Source organism: Ambystoma mexicanum, chromosome 11, assembly GCF_040938575.1.
Source record: "Ambystoma mexicanum isolate Mex_15411 chromosome 11, UKY_AmexF1_1, whole genome shotgun sequence".
NCBI classification, from domain to species: Eukaryota; Metazoa; Chordata; class Amphibia; order Caudata; family Ambystomatidae; genus Ambystoma; species Ambystoma mexicanum.
Window position 1 is genome coordinate 906,586,216 of NC_090934.1, and position 17,719 is coordinate 906,603,934.

Genomic DNA, 17,719 nt, shown 5'->3' on the forward strand with positions numbered 1-17,719 from the left:
GTTTGGAGATTCACAAGGTCGAATGCAGCTGATAGGTCGACTAGTAGGAAAAAGAGCTATTTTCCAAGTGTCCTGAATATCGTCGGTTTACTTTTTTAGGTAGAGTAGTGCAGATTATGTACCATGAACCGGGTGGAGCCTGATTGGCACGGGCTGAGGATTGTGTTAATTTCAAGACAAGTTTGCATTTGGATGTATGCAGCGCAGAGCAGGATTTCTTTGTAAGAATGGGACAGTGGTGATGGGGTGGTAATTGGTGGGTATAGTGGGGTCAAGGGATGCTTTTTGATGAGAGGTGAGTTCCAGGGCTCCTTAAGGATGTTAAGGACTGAGCAGGAGTTGAAGGAGGAGTTGATGGAGGAGGAGTTGTTGGGAGCCGGATTCGCCTGCTGGCTAGGATCTGTGAGAAACCAAAGGGTGACTCACCCGCTAGTCCTCTGGGACTTGCCATCCAGGTGGCCAAGACACAGCCATCGCTTTTGCATCCAGTTCTGGGGGTAGACCAGTGACGGAGGATCAACTGGGTGAGGGGTCTTCGGAGAGTGGGAGTGAGATAGCTAATGGAGAGAAGTGGTATTCCCCCTTATTATGTTTTTTCCAACCCATCCTATGTTTTAGGATGCTCCGAGATCCCAACCCCCACTTTTTACACAAACACTGGGCCGAGGAAGAGGGTGACTTAGAGTAACCAGCCTAACTCTCTCACACCGTACTGGACATGTCTGTTAATTGGGTCAGGCAAAGACAGGTACTTTACACTAAGTGCATATACCTAATAACAGTTAGCTCTCCTCACACAAATAAAAGGCAGAACCCAAAGACACACTCTGAGCACAACACGAGTATGAGCAGAACTTCCAGGATGAAGGCAAACCTACTGGAGCAGAGCAACGGACCAAGGGGTGAGAGCAGTGAGTCAAAAACCCCAAAGATTCCCTGGAGGTCGTTGTCTCCGACAGGCTGCAGAAAAACCGCGGAGAAGGCCATATCCCACAAGTGAAGACTGCATTGTGTTTCAAGGATGCCGGCGACCCTCCAGGTGAACGGCAGAGTTGGGAAGGCAAGGCTAAGCCTGTAGTACTAACTTTGACTCGTGAATTGGATATCGCAAAACCAAGAAAAAGACACACTCAGCCGGTGAGTTGGCCAGCGACCTGAAAAACTGGTGTGTGTTAAAGTCTAAAATGGCAACATTTTACCACAAGTGAAGGCTGCACATGTGTGAGTGAGATGCGAGGAATGGCAGAACTGTGAGTCAACTTTGAAGTAAAAGACAGCTGCAAAATCGGCGATACTAAGTAACAGAGTGGTCCGGCGAAAGGAGGAAGCCCACTCAAAAGTCTCAGTGAAAAGTAAATTATAAGCGAAAGAACAGCAAAAGTGAAATAACAAGGTTTAACTCCTAGAGAAAGGGAAAGTGATAGTTGAAATGTAAACTTTGAGTCGAAGTGGTCCTGCAGTTATGTTAAGTTATCTTGATATATTTCTAAAGCACCAAATCCCGAGGGAATCCAGGCGCTATCACATGCAAGGAGGGCTGCAGGCCAGCTTTACCATAAAGTGTGTTCCTTAAACAGCCTGGTCTTCAACAATTTCCTAAAAGCAAGTGGCTTTCCTCCTTACGGAGAGTTTCCAGCAATTCATTCCATGCCCGTGCTGCCAAGACTGAGAACGTACAACCGTTTCCTTGTGCTCTTTTTATACGGTTGACTTGTAGACAACAGGCCTTCTCAGATCAGAGGTCCCTTTTAGGGCAATAGATGGTCACCCTTTTTTTAAGGTACTGAGGAGAAAGTCCAAAGACACATCCTTGCAGTGACAGGTAACCAATGCAGCTCGCTCCGGGCTGTAGAGGTAGGTTCATTTCGGCTCATCTGATGCACAATGTGTACTGTGGCATTTTGCACTTTCCGTAATTTCTGAATATCATCTTTGTTTGCCCCACCCAGTAGAGCATTGCAGTAGTCAAATGTGGCAGTATCACTGCCCTAGCTAATTTGGCCCGATTGTCTTTTGAGACCATCAGAGTGACCTGTTTTAGCACTTTGAGATGAGATGATAGTTGCTGTTTTTTACTATCGCCTCTAGATGAGCACTAGCGTTTAGGCTAGCCTCCATGTGAGTGCCAAGAGTTTTCACTTTAGAAGTGACTGTTATCCGAATGCCATCGATCACAAAGCTATCAAAGTCCTGATTCAGACTATCTCTAGCATATTGTGATCCGTATATCATGAGCTCTGTCTTTCCTGCGTTTAAGCATAGCCAGTTATTCAACATCCAACTCTTTAGAATCTTATAGACAAGATTCAACTTTCCCTGGTCCTCTTCATAATTCCCGCTAATCTCAAGAGACAGCTGGAAATCATCTGTGTGATTAGAAAAAAAGAGCCCCCGTTTTCAGGTTCCATACACAGAGGAATAATATATAGATTGAAAAGTAGAAGGGATAGGCATGCCCCCTGCAGAACTCTGAATGTGGTGATTTCCACTTCAGATGAATTTTCACCCCAGTAAACCCTTGATCTCTGGTCCTCCAAAAATTATTTTAGCCATCAGACTGCCTCCTCTGAGAGGCCTTCCACAGAGGCCAGCCTATCCAGCAAGATTTTATGATCAAGCAGATTGAAAGTTGCCAATAAATCTAATAGAACCAGCAGCCCCGATCTACTCTTCTCCAGCATGGACAGCATATGAGTATGCAGATCCAATAAGGTGCTTTCAGTGCCATGAAAGCATCTAAAACTGGACTGCTTGTTATGTAAAATGCCAGCCGCTGAGATGTGAGATTGTAGCTGTATAGTTGCAACTTTATCAATCAGTTTCAGAAAGAACAATGTGTTGGTGATAGGCCTAAGGTTAGCAGCGTTGTTAGGGTCCAAGCCCACCTTCTTTAAAAGCACAGTTTCTGCCACATCTTTTATTGATTGTAGAATAACACACAATCTAAACAAGGCATTAACAAACCTACACAAGAATCGCGCAAAAATGTCCTTGTGTTCCAAAATTATCTTGGATGGATGGAGGTCTCCTGGGCAGCTAGTGGGATGCATGGTTTTGAGTATGTTGTGAATTTTTGCAGTAGAAATAGTAGAGAAACCAAACCCCATGGGGTGTACCCCCTGACTCTGAACTACCACATTAGCCATTGTGCTGCTCCCCTCCTTACATTCTTTCTTACTATTTGGTTTACCAACTATTAAGGGTGGCTCCTGCCTAGTCAAATCTTCCTTAATCTTGTTTTTGGCATGCTGTAGTTTATCTGAAAACACTTTTTGTACTTGCATGCAGTCATCCTTAGTAGGTTTAATAAGATCTAGAGCTCTAGGTTTTTCCCAAGATCTAAAAAGTCTGAAGAGCTCTTTTGTTTGATTTCCTGCCTGATTTATCTGGTCATTGTAAAAGCTAGATTTTGCTTCAGTGATCTTGGCCTTGTACTCTTTTTCCAGCAGCCTTCTTACTGGGAGTTTTATCTTTCAGCCAAACATGTTCCATCTGCCTCTTGCTGGCTTTTAATTGCGCTAGAGCAGGAGAAAAACATTTCTAGTGGTTAGGGGTGTCTCTGATGTTTCTTGCTTTCAAGGGGGCATGTCTATCTAACATATTAGTTATGTCCTTGTTATAACTAGTTACAAGGTTGTCAGGACCATCTGAAGCCTCTGTTTTGCTCATCAAGGCATTCATGCAGTCGAGTAAATCATCTGCCGTGAGGGCCTGGTAGTTTCTAATTTGAACTTTACGCACAGGTTCATGCTGTTTTTTTAAAGGCAACGGGAGCTGAAGTTGTCATAAAATAGAGAAATGATCGGGCCACACACAAGGTGTGGTTATAAATTCTGTAATAAGGGTATAACCACTCCCCACCCAATCAACGTTTTTCCCCTTTAAATGCGTTGGCCGGAGTTAAGGATGATTATATTATGGTTTTTAAGGCATTTCTCTAACTGTAAGGCTTTTTATCCTTAGAATATCCCTTCCAGAGATGCAGGTCTCCTAACAATACGACTGCAGAATTTGTAGATTTCACAGGGATTAAGACAGGTATAAGATCCTCAAAGAATCTTACCAATTCTCTGGGAGGTCTATAGAGCAATACGAGATTTTGGGACAGATGGAATGGATGGAGTGAATGGAGGAGTTTGGGTAGATGCAGGAATACGAGATGATGGGAATAAGGACATGTGGCCAGGTTAGATAGAAAGGTATGCGTGAGCAATTCTTGTAAGATGATACAATGACAAAAACGTTGAGATCTGTTCTGGAATGCGATTTATTGTGTAGCAGCTCCAAATGTATCTAACAGTTATCCTGCAGGTGAACTATGTTGAATGTTGGTTAGTCCCAAGGTGTTTTCTTTCTTTTTTACAGGCAGCAAAAATTATTTTGATGTGGTAATCACATGGATACAGAGTCAAAAGATAAACATTGCAAACCATGATTCTCTTGAGGATCTTTTTTCCTGAAATTATAAGAATAGTCTGATAAAAGTGAGCCTCGCATTCGCACTGCATCTCCCAAAGCCTCTTTATCCCTTCATTGTTCAACAGTAGCACAATATATTTAAAATGATTCTCTGTTTGCTACTAGGTTTTGAGGCTGGTGGCCTCTTTGATGTTTAAATTATGCTTTACCCCAAAGAATTTGAAAGTACCCACAGACCTTTGTTCAAAGTTTCTTCAACAATGCAATTCAACAGGTAGGTCTATCCAGCAAATAGCCTGAGGTTACCCTAAGAAAACCATTGTGCATGGTTTCTCTGTGGTTAGAGACTGTGCTTTTGATGTAAATGTTGCTTGGGCAGTGTTCCAATGACTACCAGAAACAATAATTCAGCAAGTGGGACGATTCTCCTGGAACACCCATCCTGCTGCACTTCAGAACCTTGCATTTAGGATTTCTTCTGATCTTCTGACCAGGAGCAAGCATTCAACCCGTTAGTACCACTGTAGTGCAAAGCGTTTAATAGAAAATCTTTAAAATGTGCCTCACAAGTCCTGAAAGCCTGTCCACTGATCTACGGATTTTCAAGTTGCTCAAAGTAGGGAAAACAAAGAGGTGATGGCTGGAAGGTTTAGAATGAATCTTAACCTCTGGCATTGCTCTGGGCAACCCTCCAGACCATCGTTCGTTGCCTGCCAAGCCATTACAGAAGGGGAAAGACCCTATGCAAATCAGGCTTATCCCCACCACAAAAGGGGCAGCCCAGTCCAAACTGCTAGATCACATCCCTTCTGCACGAGACCACAAGCATCCCCAAACATGTTTCGGCCTTGTTGGGCCTCATCAGTGAGGAGTAGCTTGGGTCTCTAGGCCCAGCAGGCACGGGACCCACGTCTGGGCATACCCGTCCCACGCGGGGTGCCATAGCAAAAACAAAGAGGTGATGGCTGGAAGGTTTAGAATGAATCTTAACCTCTGGCATTGCTCTGGGCAACCCTCCAGACCATCGTTCTTCGCCTGCCAAGCCATTACAGAAGGGGAAAGACCCTATGCAAATCAGGCATAGCCCCACCACAAAAGGGGCAGCCCAGTCCGAACTGCTAGATCACATCCCTTCTGCACGAGACCACAAGCATCCCCAAACATGTTTCGGCCTTGTTGGGCCTCATCAGTGAGAAGTAGCTTGGGTCTCTAGGCCCAGCAGGCACGGGACCCACGTCTGGGCATACCCGTCCCACGCGGGGTGCCATAGCAAAAACAAAGAGGTGATGGCTGGAAGATTTAGAATGAAACTTAACCTCTGGCATTGCTCTGGGCAACCCTCCAGACCATCATTCTTCGCCTGCCAAGCCATTACAGAAGGGGAAAGACCCTATGCAAATCAGGCTTAGCCCCACCACAAAAGGGGCAGCCCCAGTGGTTAAGATTCATTCTAAACCTTCCAGCCATCACCTCTTTGTTTTTTCAAAGTAGGGAAGCAATGGGAAGCTAGAAGGTAAGCCCTCAGTGGTATCAACAATCTTGGCAGCTTATTGAAAGAGTCTTGCCGCAAACACCGGTCATAGATGCTGCTGGCCATCTTTGCTCTGACTTGTCCACTATCCTCAACTTCTTCAGTCAGATTTTGCAGGTGGGTCACAGCAATCTTGAGACTTAATTCTTGCGACTCTGCTTTTCGTACCAGAAGAAGACACTAGACTTGTCCTCCACTGGTTGCTGGACGAGGTCTGTAATTTGCACAAAATTGATGAGATTTTCCTTCAGAAAGGAGTCTTGAAGTTATGCATAACCATCAGAGATGCCAATAAATTGGTCTGGGGTTGGTTTCAACTTCATCTGCCTTTAAAAAGACCAGGTGCCAAAACACATGTTGACAAATTCTCCAACCTATTATTTCTTTTTTGGACTAATGAATAAATTAATGTTCATAAACGTATATATGTTTATACTGTTCGTGTATGTGTTGATGACACTGATAATGGTCAGTTTGGGAATTTGTGTAGTGAGAGCACCAAAGGACAAACTATATTTACACTTTTATTGACTAAATTGACATGGGGCGGAGTGTCAGGTATGCCCAAGATATAACTTAATATATATACTTGAAAGTACTTGAGAAAGTGAAAACTTTGGGAATGATGATGGAAGCATCCCTAGGAGCAGACGCTCAGACTCAGCACATAAAAAAAAACATGTAATTACTATCTGAGACTCCTCAGAGCCATCAGACCCTACCTATCTGAGAATAACTGTTCCACAGTAGCCAGAGCAACTATCCGATCCCGACTAGACTATGGAAACGTGCTAATGGTAGGAGCCAACAAAAAAAGCCTACAGGCGTACCAGATTATCCAAAACAATGCGGTGAGGATAATCAAACGCAAATCTAAATTTGAACACATCAGTAACTCGAGAAATGAATTACATTGGCTTAAAGTGGAAAGAAGAACCCACTTCAAGGCTCTTACAATAGCCCACAGATGCATCCATGGGAAGGCACCAGGCTACTCAAAAACCAAAATACGACCCTATGGCCCAAGCAGTGCCTTAAGATCCACGGATCAAAACAGGATAGTAGTAATGCCACACAAACGCATGTCCGGACTGGGGAAATCCTTTCCAGTCATCACAGCAGGTATCTGGAACAGCCTGCCAGTCCTCATAAGGAAGGAATTGAACTACTTACGCTTTCGTAAGCTTGTGAAAACGCACCTATTCAACTGAGATCGCCACCCCTGACCCACTGATCTTGAGATTCTATTAGGAACTGTCCTGTCACATTTTATGTTTGTCCTTGTGTCCTTGTTTCTGCACCCCAAAACTTGCGAGTTACCGGCCAATACAAATAAACAAATAAATAAATGTGTAATTACTATTATCCTTCGCGTACAATTCCCTGAGGTTCTGCCAATTGCTGAACTTACTCTGTTAGGGGGTACATCATATTCCTGACATTCCCTACAGCTCATAAACTCAGCCCAAACCCTCGAACTACATGCCCTCTACCTATACTTGGTGAGTACTGCACACCATGGTCTTTTTGATGCTCATAACCGACCAGCCATCTGTAAGCATGTCAAAACGGCTTACTGACGTACTTATGATGCAGGAATTGAGGGAAGAGAGAATGCTTTGGGCATGGTTATGGTAGTACGTGAATGGAAATGTAGATATATTATGGCATGGTTATGGATGTGTAAGTGGTGGGCATAGGGCCAAGGGGCACTGGAAGTCTGGGTGTCCTTCCTCTCAAACCATATTCCCCTCTACCTAAATTCCTACGGCAATAACGTTTGCATCACTAGGGTGCACTTGAACCAAAACTTAAAAACAGTGCAACATCCAATGGCCATACCCAGTGCTTTAGGTGGGATAGAAAAGTGGGGCGAGGTTCGAACAAGTAACTAAACAATAAATCAAATGGGGCCTAAGAAGGGTCTTCCACTGAATAAAAGGAAACATTAAAAAAACATGTTGCTTATTTACTTAGAGAAGCCTAACAAACCTGGCCAGGATTTGTACTTTGTATGAAAGATTGCACCTCTATTTTAAAAGATATGTTGAATGTGATACAATTAAATAGCAGTCAAAAATTGACTTCATAAAAATATTCAAATATGAAAAACTAAATCATCAATAGACATCTACAGGACAAGAGCACTATTGTCACTCATGATCTTTTCATCAACCTTTTGCGTTTAGGGAAATCGGGTCATGGATCCTAGATGAAGAGCAATGTTTGGACCCTGTCAATGCTTCAAGTGGTCTGAGAGTGAGTGGACCACTTGAAGCATTCCCTAGCAGAGTCACTTGATAACCAAGAACACATTTGTATTAGAGAGAAAACGTGTTATGTTGTTTTTGTTCATCCATTACATGTAGCTTTCTTTGGCCAGAACTAACCATATAGTTAAGTTGCATCTGTTACAATAACCTGGGGAAGCATTGATAATGAAGCATACAATCACACACATAAGAAAGATAGAGTCCCACCAAGCTTTCCACAAAGCAATCAAAACCAAGCTTTTGTGTAAACTGTATGAGTCCGTTATTTTGTGTTGTAATAAGGACTGCGATGCATAATTAATTTAAAACTAACTATGCGAAGTACACTCTATTAATGTATGTAACTCTTTATCTGCATATGAAGCCACTGACTATCAATTTACCTGTACCTAAGAGACCACCGTGTCATAGGTCACACTATTTCAACATTCTTACAGATCCCTTGTAACAGTGCCTCGATGCCTCTGGGCTGCAAGTGTGCTATACAAATGGAAATAAATAAATAAATATACTATTATACTACCAGGTGTTTTGTCTGAATTTGTGGCAGAGGGCCAGTGCATCGGTATTAATCCCAGATGGCTATTGTTACGGATAGTAATTTTGTTATTGAGCTGTAACTGCTTTGGGGTGGTTCTATGATAAACATGATCAAAGGAATAGAAAAGTTCATATAAGGAATGTTTTAATATTTTTTACTGTTTCCAAGATGTAGCCTTGCACATGCTACTTCAGCGCAAACCTTCGACTGTATGCTCACTAAATGCGAAAGTTTGAAATAATTTGCAATGTTCTCATTGAAATACACTATTTATGAACACTACAATAGCTATTTACATTTGAAGAGGAAAAGTGAGGCTTTACAGGTCATCTTCTGAGTCCCAGAGTTAATTTTATCACAGAGCTTTTCATCGCCAGCACATGTGCACAGTTCTGTGCATCTTAGTGACTCAGCTTAGCATTTGCAATGCATAGCACACCATCCTTTGATGCATGCACACCATACCAGCTGTATGATTGATTGTGGTGCACATGGAAACGTACACATAGTGGGAGAATATTATATGCCTTCTCCCACGAAAATGTGATGGTTTTTGGAGATCTGGGTATTGTTGATCAGTGCGTTGCCACTTCATCACCTGGTAATGAGTCCTTAAGATGTATGGTATTAGAGAGGATCTTGTTGGTGGCAGATTTTCACTTTGCATCTCTTTGTGAACATCCACCAACGCAGTTGACCAATGTCTGAAATCTTTGTTCCTGGTGAGTAGAAATGACAAATGAATCACTCTGTCAATCGTTCATCTTTCTTCTTAAATTCTTCTAGACATCCAAGTCTTCCCAAAGATTTCTTTTTTGAAGTCTTGAAAACTTTCCAGAAAGATAGTTTTCCTTCCTTCGAAAAGCAGCCGGTAACATCAGACCCTGAAAGAGCATGAACACCTAGTGATGCCTTCACTTTTGTAGGCCCTAAGCAGGAGCACACATGTTTAAGATCTATAAATCTTCTATTCATTCCAACTCCTGTCGCAAACATGCTGTCAGATGGGAAAAACAGTGACCACCACATTGGTATCAGGTGAAAAAATGGGGAGGGTAATAGCATGATGACTTGATACATAAAGGTAGTGAAGAATCATTTTTATGTCTGTCTCATCTTCTGTGCTTTCAATGTCTCCAACAACATTTCCATCTGATGACTTGGCTTCATTTCTCCAACTGGCTACGAGGCTTCTTTTATCATCTGTGCATGCAAAATAGTTTTTTTGACAGGTAAGCTGTTAGCTCACCTTTAGGAGGGTTCTCATGGACACATTTTCAATATTTGTAGAATCTGTGATTTGTTACTCAACAGGTGTTGCTTTTCCTGCTCTTTTTCTTCACATGGAGTTCTTGAATGTTCAAGGTGGGTATCACATGCTAAATGAGTTTCATCATACTTGAGCAGATAAGGTTCTATTTGCTTGTTGAATTCCATTGCACGGTAATGGCAAATCTTCCCACATGCCGGTGACTGCAGTATTTGCAATTCTGCTATTCCGTCAAGGACAGCTGCTGAATTTGTTTGTTCCGGTTCAGATAATCTGTCCTCAGTAACAAATGAAGAGATTTCTGTCATGTTGTTAGAAACCTCTGTATGTTGGTCCTCTTCTAGTATCTTCATCAGCTTACTTTTGTTTGCAGCTAAAATCATTGTACCATCTAAGTTTGAAAATTGAAAGAGGTACTTCCGATAATTTGTCACTTATCAAGCATTCCTGTAGATCAATGTCATTTTGAATTCGTGAAACAATCAGCAAACGTGTGAAGAAAGAACAGACTGCCTTTAAATGCGCTATGGTGTCTGATACTTTTGTCTAACTTTGCATGCACTTTTACTAAGCTGAAGGTTCTCCTTCTTCATTGGTGCCGACAGTCTACAACTGTCTTCCTTAAAGCTGTTGTACATTTGGTAACCTTTTTCTGTCATTCTGGATGTGTCCTGAATTTTTTCATCAATAACTGACTTTGTCGAGATGTTTTTGAGTTCTTTTCCATATAAATTCACAGGATTAGTCGATGTCATGATGAGGTAGATAAAGGAGATCTGTTGAACATCTTCCATTTGGCGTGTTGCTTTCCATGTTGTTAGGTGGTGATGTTTTGGCAAGACTTTCACTATCATCCATCAGTGATTTGACAGTTTACAGGATTATGTCATCTATACGCTTTGCGAATGTTGCTAAACATGACCTCAGAAAGGGACTGCGAATCCTCTGCACTGATCAAAGTGATGAAGGTCCTGATATTTCAATTGGGCTTAGGACACCTGACTCCTTCTTCTGATTGACCACCATAACTGTACCGTGCAAAATTCCTTAACCAAACAGAGTATCCTTGATGAAGTCACTGTTGTCAGCAGCACAATAGAAAAATCTGCCTCTGACCAACTCTGAGGTTCTCCACACTCATCCATGCATTTTACTACCTACCTCTGCGGCTATCTGTGCCTCAATCTGAAGGACTCTGGCATAATCTAAGGAAGCGCCCATGCTATGCCAAAATGGAATGATGAATTTGCTGCGGGTAGCTGTGTACATTGTGAGGCCAACTGGACCTTACAAGGGCATTTTGCGGGTATGCCGTGTGGTAGAGATGCTTGCATATAAAAACTTGTCATGGTTATAGTATTTCATATATAAAAATCTTTGATAATTTATGAGCCCCATTAATTACAGTGGTATCCCACTTTTCTGAATTACTTTTCACATCCATCTGTCCTTGACAGCACCACTTGCAAAAAAGAAAAAAAGAACGACATCTTCCAAACTCACTACTTCAAAACTTCCAGTGAATTTCCATTTTTCCCAAGTTAATACAGCTCTCTGTAAAAACAGCTGCTTCAAGAAGGGTTCTCATATTTTTCTCAATATCCTCAAATTCGTCCTCTGCATGAGATAGTGTAACATCTGCTGTTACTTTCAGCGAGACTTGTGGTTCATTTACACTTTTGGGATAACTAAAAATAATGGCAATACATTCAAATTCTTCTTCTATGAAACTTTTGTACTGTTTTTTGTTTTCATCTGACCTTCTTCTAAAGCATTGTTATCTACAATGTTCCTGTAAAGCTTTTCAAAATCCCCCATTGCCGTTACGTTGCCTTCAAGGAGAAAATCACTGATTGAAGATACAAATTCAACATTTGTTGAATTGTAAGACAGTGCATTTGGCTTCATCTTTCCACTCAGTTTAGGCTTGCGTTGTAAGACATTCACTATAAGTGTGTTCCAACATAACTTGTGATATGCAATTTCCCTTGCATGAGGGTATCCAGGATCTGTACAATCGCTAATACAAATCTTCACTGTTTCATTGTAAGAGAGTTCTGCTCTCTTCAAACGCAACCCTGCTGAATCAGTTGCAATCAAATATAGTTGGTCTCTTCGTTCTCCTTCTTTATAGCAAAAGAAGCATTTATTTCTGCCATACGTAGGTATTTTTGAACTTGTATTGTAGCTTTGTTTACTTCTTCCTCTTTTTCTTGTCTGGATATAGACGGCTGTCACACCCCTGGAGTGTCACGCAACTCCTTCCTAGCCACGGAAGTCAAATGCAGTTGACCCCCTCCCACCTTGGTTGGCACGGGCTCCTGATTTTAGTATATACAGGCACCTCAAGGTAGCCAATGGGTGAAGAGGATTAGGGAGAGGTTGTGGATAGGTCGGGGTGTTAGGGTCACCGGAAAGAGGTTTAGGAATCTTGAAATGGGACTGGGATAGGGAACATAGGGAAAGACATAACTTGTTCAACATACACTATTACAACCAGTGTTACACCTCTATGAAACTACTCTACCTAGCCAGTACCCTTCTTGATTAGGATATATCCTCCTACTCCTGTATTCATATTCACCATCTGAATCAGCAACAAACATACGCACATAAAGCGTTATTGATGGCCATGGATAACTACAGCAATGTACGACATTAAAGACAATAGGGAAAAGCCCATTGGAGTGATTCAAACCCCTCCTGCTGTGTCACCAGGCATAGGTTTAATGATAATAATGCCTTGAACATACATGACTTGTAACTGACATGAAATGTAACAAATAGCAAGCAGCCACAAACAAACATATCGTTACTCCGCTTCTCATGACTAATGTCTCTGCAAAATTCTACTGTTCTGCGCGCTATGGTTCCGCGTGTCGCGGCATGCCCAGCATGAGTTTGTGAGATTACTACTGAGAAAACACATGTGCAGTCCTTCGCAGCACATATTCAACCCATATCAGTGTGTGAGGGATAATGTTCTGTGAACTACACACAGTGCAAACCGCACCCAAGAAATAACAGTATGCACCCTAGAATCACATCCATATTCGTAGAAACGCTTAGCTGACACCTCCCCAGGCAATGCGTTCTCCCGTGTTGAACGGATGCACTGCCGTGATTTGCTCTGTGCCCTTACGAGAGACAGAGCACTGCTGGGACTCACCAACTCAATGTCTGGCACGGGTCCTTCATGAGCCTCCAAACAATCGTCTGCACCCCTGCTCTCCTCTGGCCGTAGGCTGCCATGCCAACAATCGCCAACAGGCAGCATGGGCCGGGGAGTGTATTAAGTAGTGTCAATGAGCCGGCACACCTGCTGCCCTGCGGCCCAACTGAAATCAGAAGTTCATGGGAAATGTAGTCTTTTACTCACTTTTGCACAGAAACACTCTCCTGAGCTGCTTTGCAGCATGTGCAGCCCCTTTGTCCTTACAACAGTTTTGGCTCATATAACTGCTCTCTATGAAATCTTTTGCTTTGATCCATGTTTGCCTTATGAGTACATTGCTTGTAGCATTCCAAATGCCATGATGCCTTTTTTAATTTTTCAGTACTTCAGGTGTTAAATCACCTAATTATAGACTTATGTTCAAGTATTCATTATTGTTCCACTCGGCTATCTTAATACACTCTACAACCTTTTCATAACATTTTGTGTTAAGCAGGGGAAATTTCCTTCTTTGTTGACATAAGATACGCAAGGAAAAGTCAGTTATCCATTTTCTTTTTGGGTTGATGGTGGAAGTTCTACTTTTAAATGACTTTCGGTATCTGGAGGTATCGACATTTTTATCAAAATGATTTTACTGGAAGGTAGATTCAAATTTCACGCTTCAACTGCTCTTAAATAATTTTCTAATTTTCATGCCAATTACCAGAAGCTGAAAAAAAAAGGATAGACATTTTAGAAATCATGAAAAACAAACTGCAAACAGACATTTCTAAACAATAAGAGATATCAAATTATTTTAAGGACCTTCTTTATTCAGTTTTTATGGTGAACATAAAAGGTCCTTAGAAAATATTTGATAGGCTCACGGTGAAAGGAGTTATAGATCAAATTCTGATTCATAAATGGATCAGTGGCCACCTTGCATTAATGGTGTCATACAGGCCCTATGCCACAAATTCAGACAGAAAACATGGTAATACATGATTATATGCTTCAGTTGCAATGCGCCCCTGGTATTAATAACTTTCATTCAAAACCCCTCAGAATTACATATGCCCCTCAACTAATAGCAGAAATGTGTCGAGAATGTATGGAAAGTGACTAACAGATACACTTTCAACACTGTGGGCCTCATTACGACCCAGGCGGTAAGTTACCGCCTGGGCCGTGACTTTACCACCATGGCGTAAACTACGTTTACGCCATGGTGGTTGGCGGACTTACCCCCCCATTCCGACCTTGGCGGGGCGGTAAGTCCCCAATCCCCATTTACCCTTCCCCATTCCCATTTTTGCCCCATAGGGTATAATGGGAGTGGGGAAGGCGTTAATTACGCCACCGTAAATTACGGTGGCGTAATTAACTCCATGGTCCCTTAGCGCCATGGATTTTAACACCTGCTTAAAGCAGGTGTTAAAAGCGCCATGGCGCTAAGGGACCTCGTACTCAGGCGGTAAGGGTCGGCGCTGTTAACGCTGCCGTTAACCCCTTACCGCCTGGGTCGTAATGAGGCCCTGTGTATGCATGTTTCGCCTTGCTGATTACTGGAATTCATTTTTGAATCTCAGCAAAATAACCTGTTCTGTTCGCTGCACAAAGCATATTCCAATGGTAGACATTTAACACTGCAAACAAATGATGCTTCCACGTTATTTTTAACATACGTATGTGTTATTTTTTCCCAAAATGTGAAGATATGCAACAAAGGAGATGGGCATAATCAACGAATGTGTCTGCTGTCAAGTGAGCAAGTCATCTCAAAAACAACAAAATGTATTGTGTGAAGGGGGAGGACAGATCACGTGGAATTACCTCCACATTGAGCTCTGTGAATGCAAGCGCCTTAATTGCGGATCTTGAGGCATGGTCAATAGCCATGAGGAGAAGAGACAGTGACAATGGACAAAGATGCCCGACAAAAAAGAATCTGAACCCTGTGTGGAACTTCAGCCCAATTGAACAGAGCTAAACCAATCTCTTCATTGCTTGCATCTATAAATTAATGCACACTTTGACTGCATACTATAGCTTAGTGTTTATCACAAACAAGCCCACTTTTCATCGCTCATTGTGAATTTAGTTGTGCATAACTTAGTTCAAACGAAGGTGTTTTCTTTTAAAATCTCAAGGTGTACAGTTGTATTGATTGACAAATGTGCTATTCCTCAGCTGCCTCTGTTGGCTAGTACTTCTCGCTGAGATCGGAATTCATTCCTCTTTTTATTTACTAATACTTATGAATATAATGCTGTGATTTCTTAATTGTTTTAATCTTATTTAAATGGGAAGAAACGTTGTTGAAAGCTGCAAATAAAAAATATCATTCTGTAATGGCTCCCCATGTGGCTTTCATTTTCATGTGCAGACATTGTGCAAAGGTGCGAGAAAATTCGTATTGTCTAGAAGCATCTATCTTTAAGGTATGTGTTGCTAGGACACGCATATGTGAAAGAGTATATGCACCAGACAAGAGTGTGCACCAGAACAGGATGAAACAGAGCTGTTTCTTGTAGTGAGAGTGGGGGTCACCTTTGGTTTGGATTTTGCCCAAGGGACACACATTGAACTGTCAGTTTACTTACCCCCACCCTAACTGTTATGTGTTGAAGTGTATATGGACAGTAACTTATGAGGGCATGGTGATTGCCTATTCCTCCCATTCACGCACCTCTGTTCCAATGGAATGTTTGGTAAACTTAATGACACATGGTGCCTTTCAATGAATATGGGGTGAGCAATATTAGTACAAAATAATAATTCATAGGGTGAAAGGTCATTCGACTTAAAGGAATTTGTGGCTATAAAGTGACAAATGGAGACTTTGAATGCATATGAGGCCAGTAAAATAATTGGAAAACATTAATGTATTGCATGATATCTATACAACGGAGTTTGGAAGATGCCCCTAGGGCAAATTTATGAAGAATAAACTTAAATGCTGAAATCTAAAATACACCAGACTTCATCATATTGTGCCAAAATGGATTCTCCCCTGCAGAAGTACAAGGATGATTAGAGGCTAACATGCCCACTCATCCCTCGCACTACTACAAACTAAGAGCCAACACAATCATAAAGGTACAACAGGCACAGTTAAAAGATATACCTCCTTCACTTTTGCAGTAACGTGGGCAGAGAGAAAGCTATGCTCATAAAAGGGGTGTGAATGTGATTCAGTAGTGACCTAAACGGCAAAGCATAACAGTCCAAAATAAAGGGAATGTCCAATCAAGGTTTTATAAAAATAGATATACTTTAATCAAACACAGGAACTGTAGAAATAACTAAATAGAAAAAGTACATACATCCCACTCCTGGGGAAAGAACAGCAAAAAAGTCAAGATGGCACAATGCAGCACTCTGAATAATGAATCAGGGGTGTAATGCAAGTAAAGACCACAATTGTCTTAAAAAGGATATGTTTCTTAGATGCAAAAAGGGATTTACCGACCTAATCAGTCTCTAGAGGCCAAAACCTGACCAAGGAGGCAATTTATAGTATGAATATCTTCTTGTGGTTCTTGGCAATTCGAAAGTGTTGAACCTAGCTTCGAGCAGAATGCAAGCCGATCAAGCTCAGTTTGGGCGCGGTGGGTTGTGTGGGTCCAAGCAGCTAGTGGGCATTGAGCAGGATCAAATGGGGTAGCTCTGTGCAGCTTGTAGGCGACATGAAGGCGATGCAACTTTGGAGAGTTCACCATCTTCTCTTTAAGGTCTGACTGAGTCAAGTCAGGTCGCAATCGCTACGAAGAGTGGATGAGTGACGTTTCAGTGGTTTGAGTTGATGGGAAGCAATTGTTGAAATGGTGATCCCGTTGCTCCGATGTGAAGTTTGTCAAAGCAGCAGTTTGAGGGGTGAGAAAGGTTGAGTTGTGGTTTAAACCCTTATCTGAGTCAGCAAATGACTCTCCAGTGGTTTGCATATGGTCCTAGCATCAAACGGTTGATTTGAGCCTTGCAGGTGAGAGACTCAGTGAGGGCACAATGCAGCGGGCTCTATCTGCAAGCATTATTTGAAGGTTTGGAGGAGTGCCAAAAAGTAGCACCAGCAGGATCCCTCGGCTTCAGTGGTGTAAAATTTGCTTTGATGGCTGTCCTGCCGGTTTCAAGGATGTGGAACAGGAAGCCTTAGCAGATTTGGTTCTCCAGGTGCTTTGAGACTCAAGTCAGAGGCTCAAGACCAGGATGGGTCAGTCCTCTCAGGTCTGCTCTCCTAGCCCTGAGAGATTCTGATGCAGAATCGCAGGTCTTGGTGCACAGCACATTTCACCGCTAATGGAGTGGTTAGAGGGCAGAGCTCCCCTCTGGCTTGGACTGCTCCTTCACCTCAGTGGTTGAGGGCTTTGGGAAGTACAATACGTGGTGGGAGACATCTTCTTTTAAAGGCAAAGGTCCACAGGTGATTGGACTAGAGCTAGCCTGCTTTAGTTGTCCAATCCCTTTTCTCAAAAGAAGTGGAGGTTGCCCTTCTTAAACCACACTCACAGTGCTTTGCTTGAGAGGAAAT

The 17,719-nt window shown here is 42.2% G+C and overlaps 1 protein-coding gene across 6 annotated transcripts in view; it reads left to right on the plus strand.

Moving 5' to 3' along the window:
• The window catches only part of LOC138503901 (mucin-5B-like), a 456,236-nt gene extending 440,693 nt beyond the window's left edge, over positions 1-15,543 (plus strand). For all 6 annotated transcript variants that reach the window (XM_069623984.1, XM_069623983.1, XM_069623988.1 and 3 more), the window contains one exon: positions 14,907-15,543. In XM_069623984.1, coding sequence (XP_069480085.1) covers positions 14,907-15,072 — 166 coding nt within the window. In that variant the 3' untranslated portion in view covers positions 15,073-15,543. The remainder of the gene's footprint in view (positions 1-14,906) is intronic.
• Positions 15,544-17,719: the final 2,176 nt, after the last annotated feature.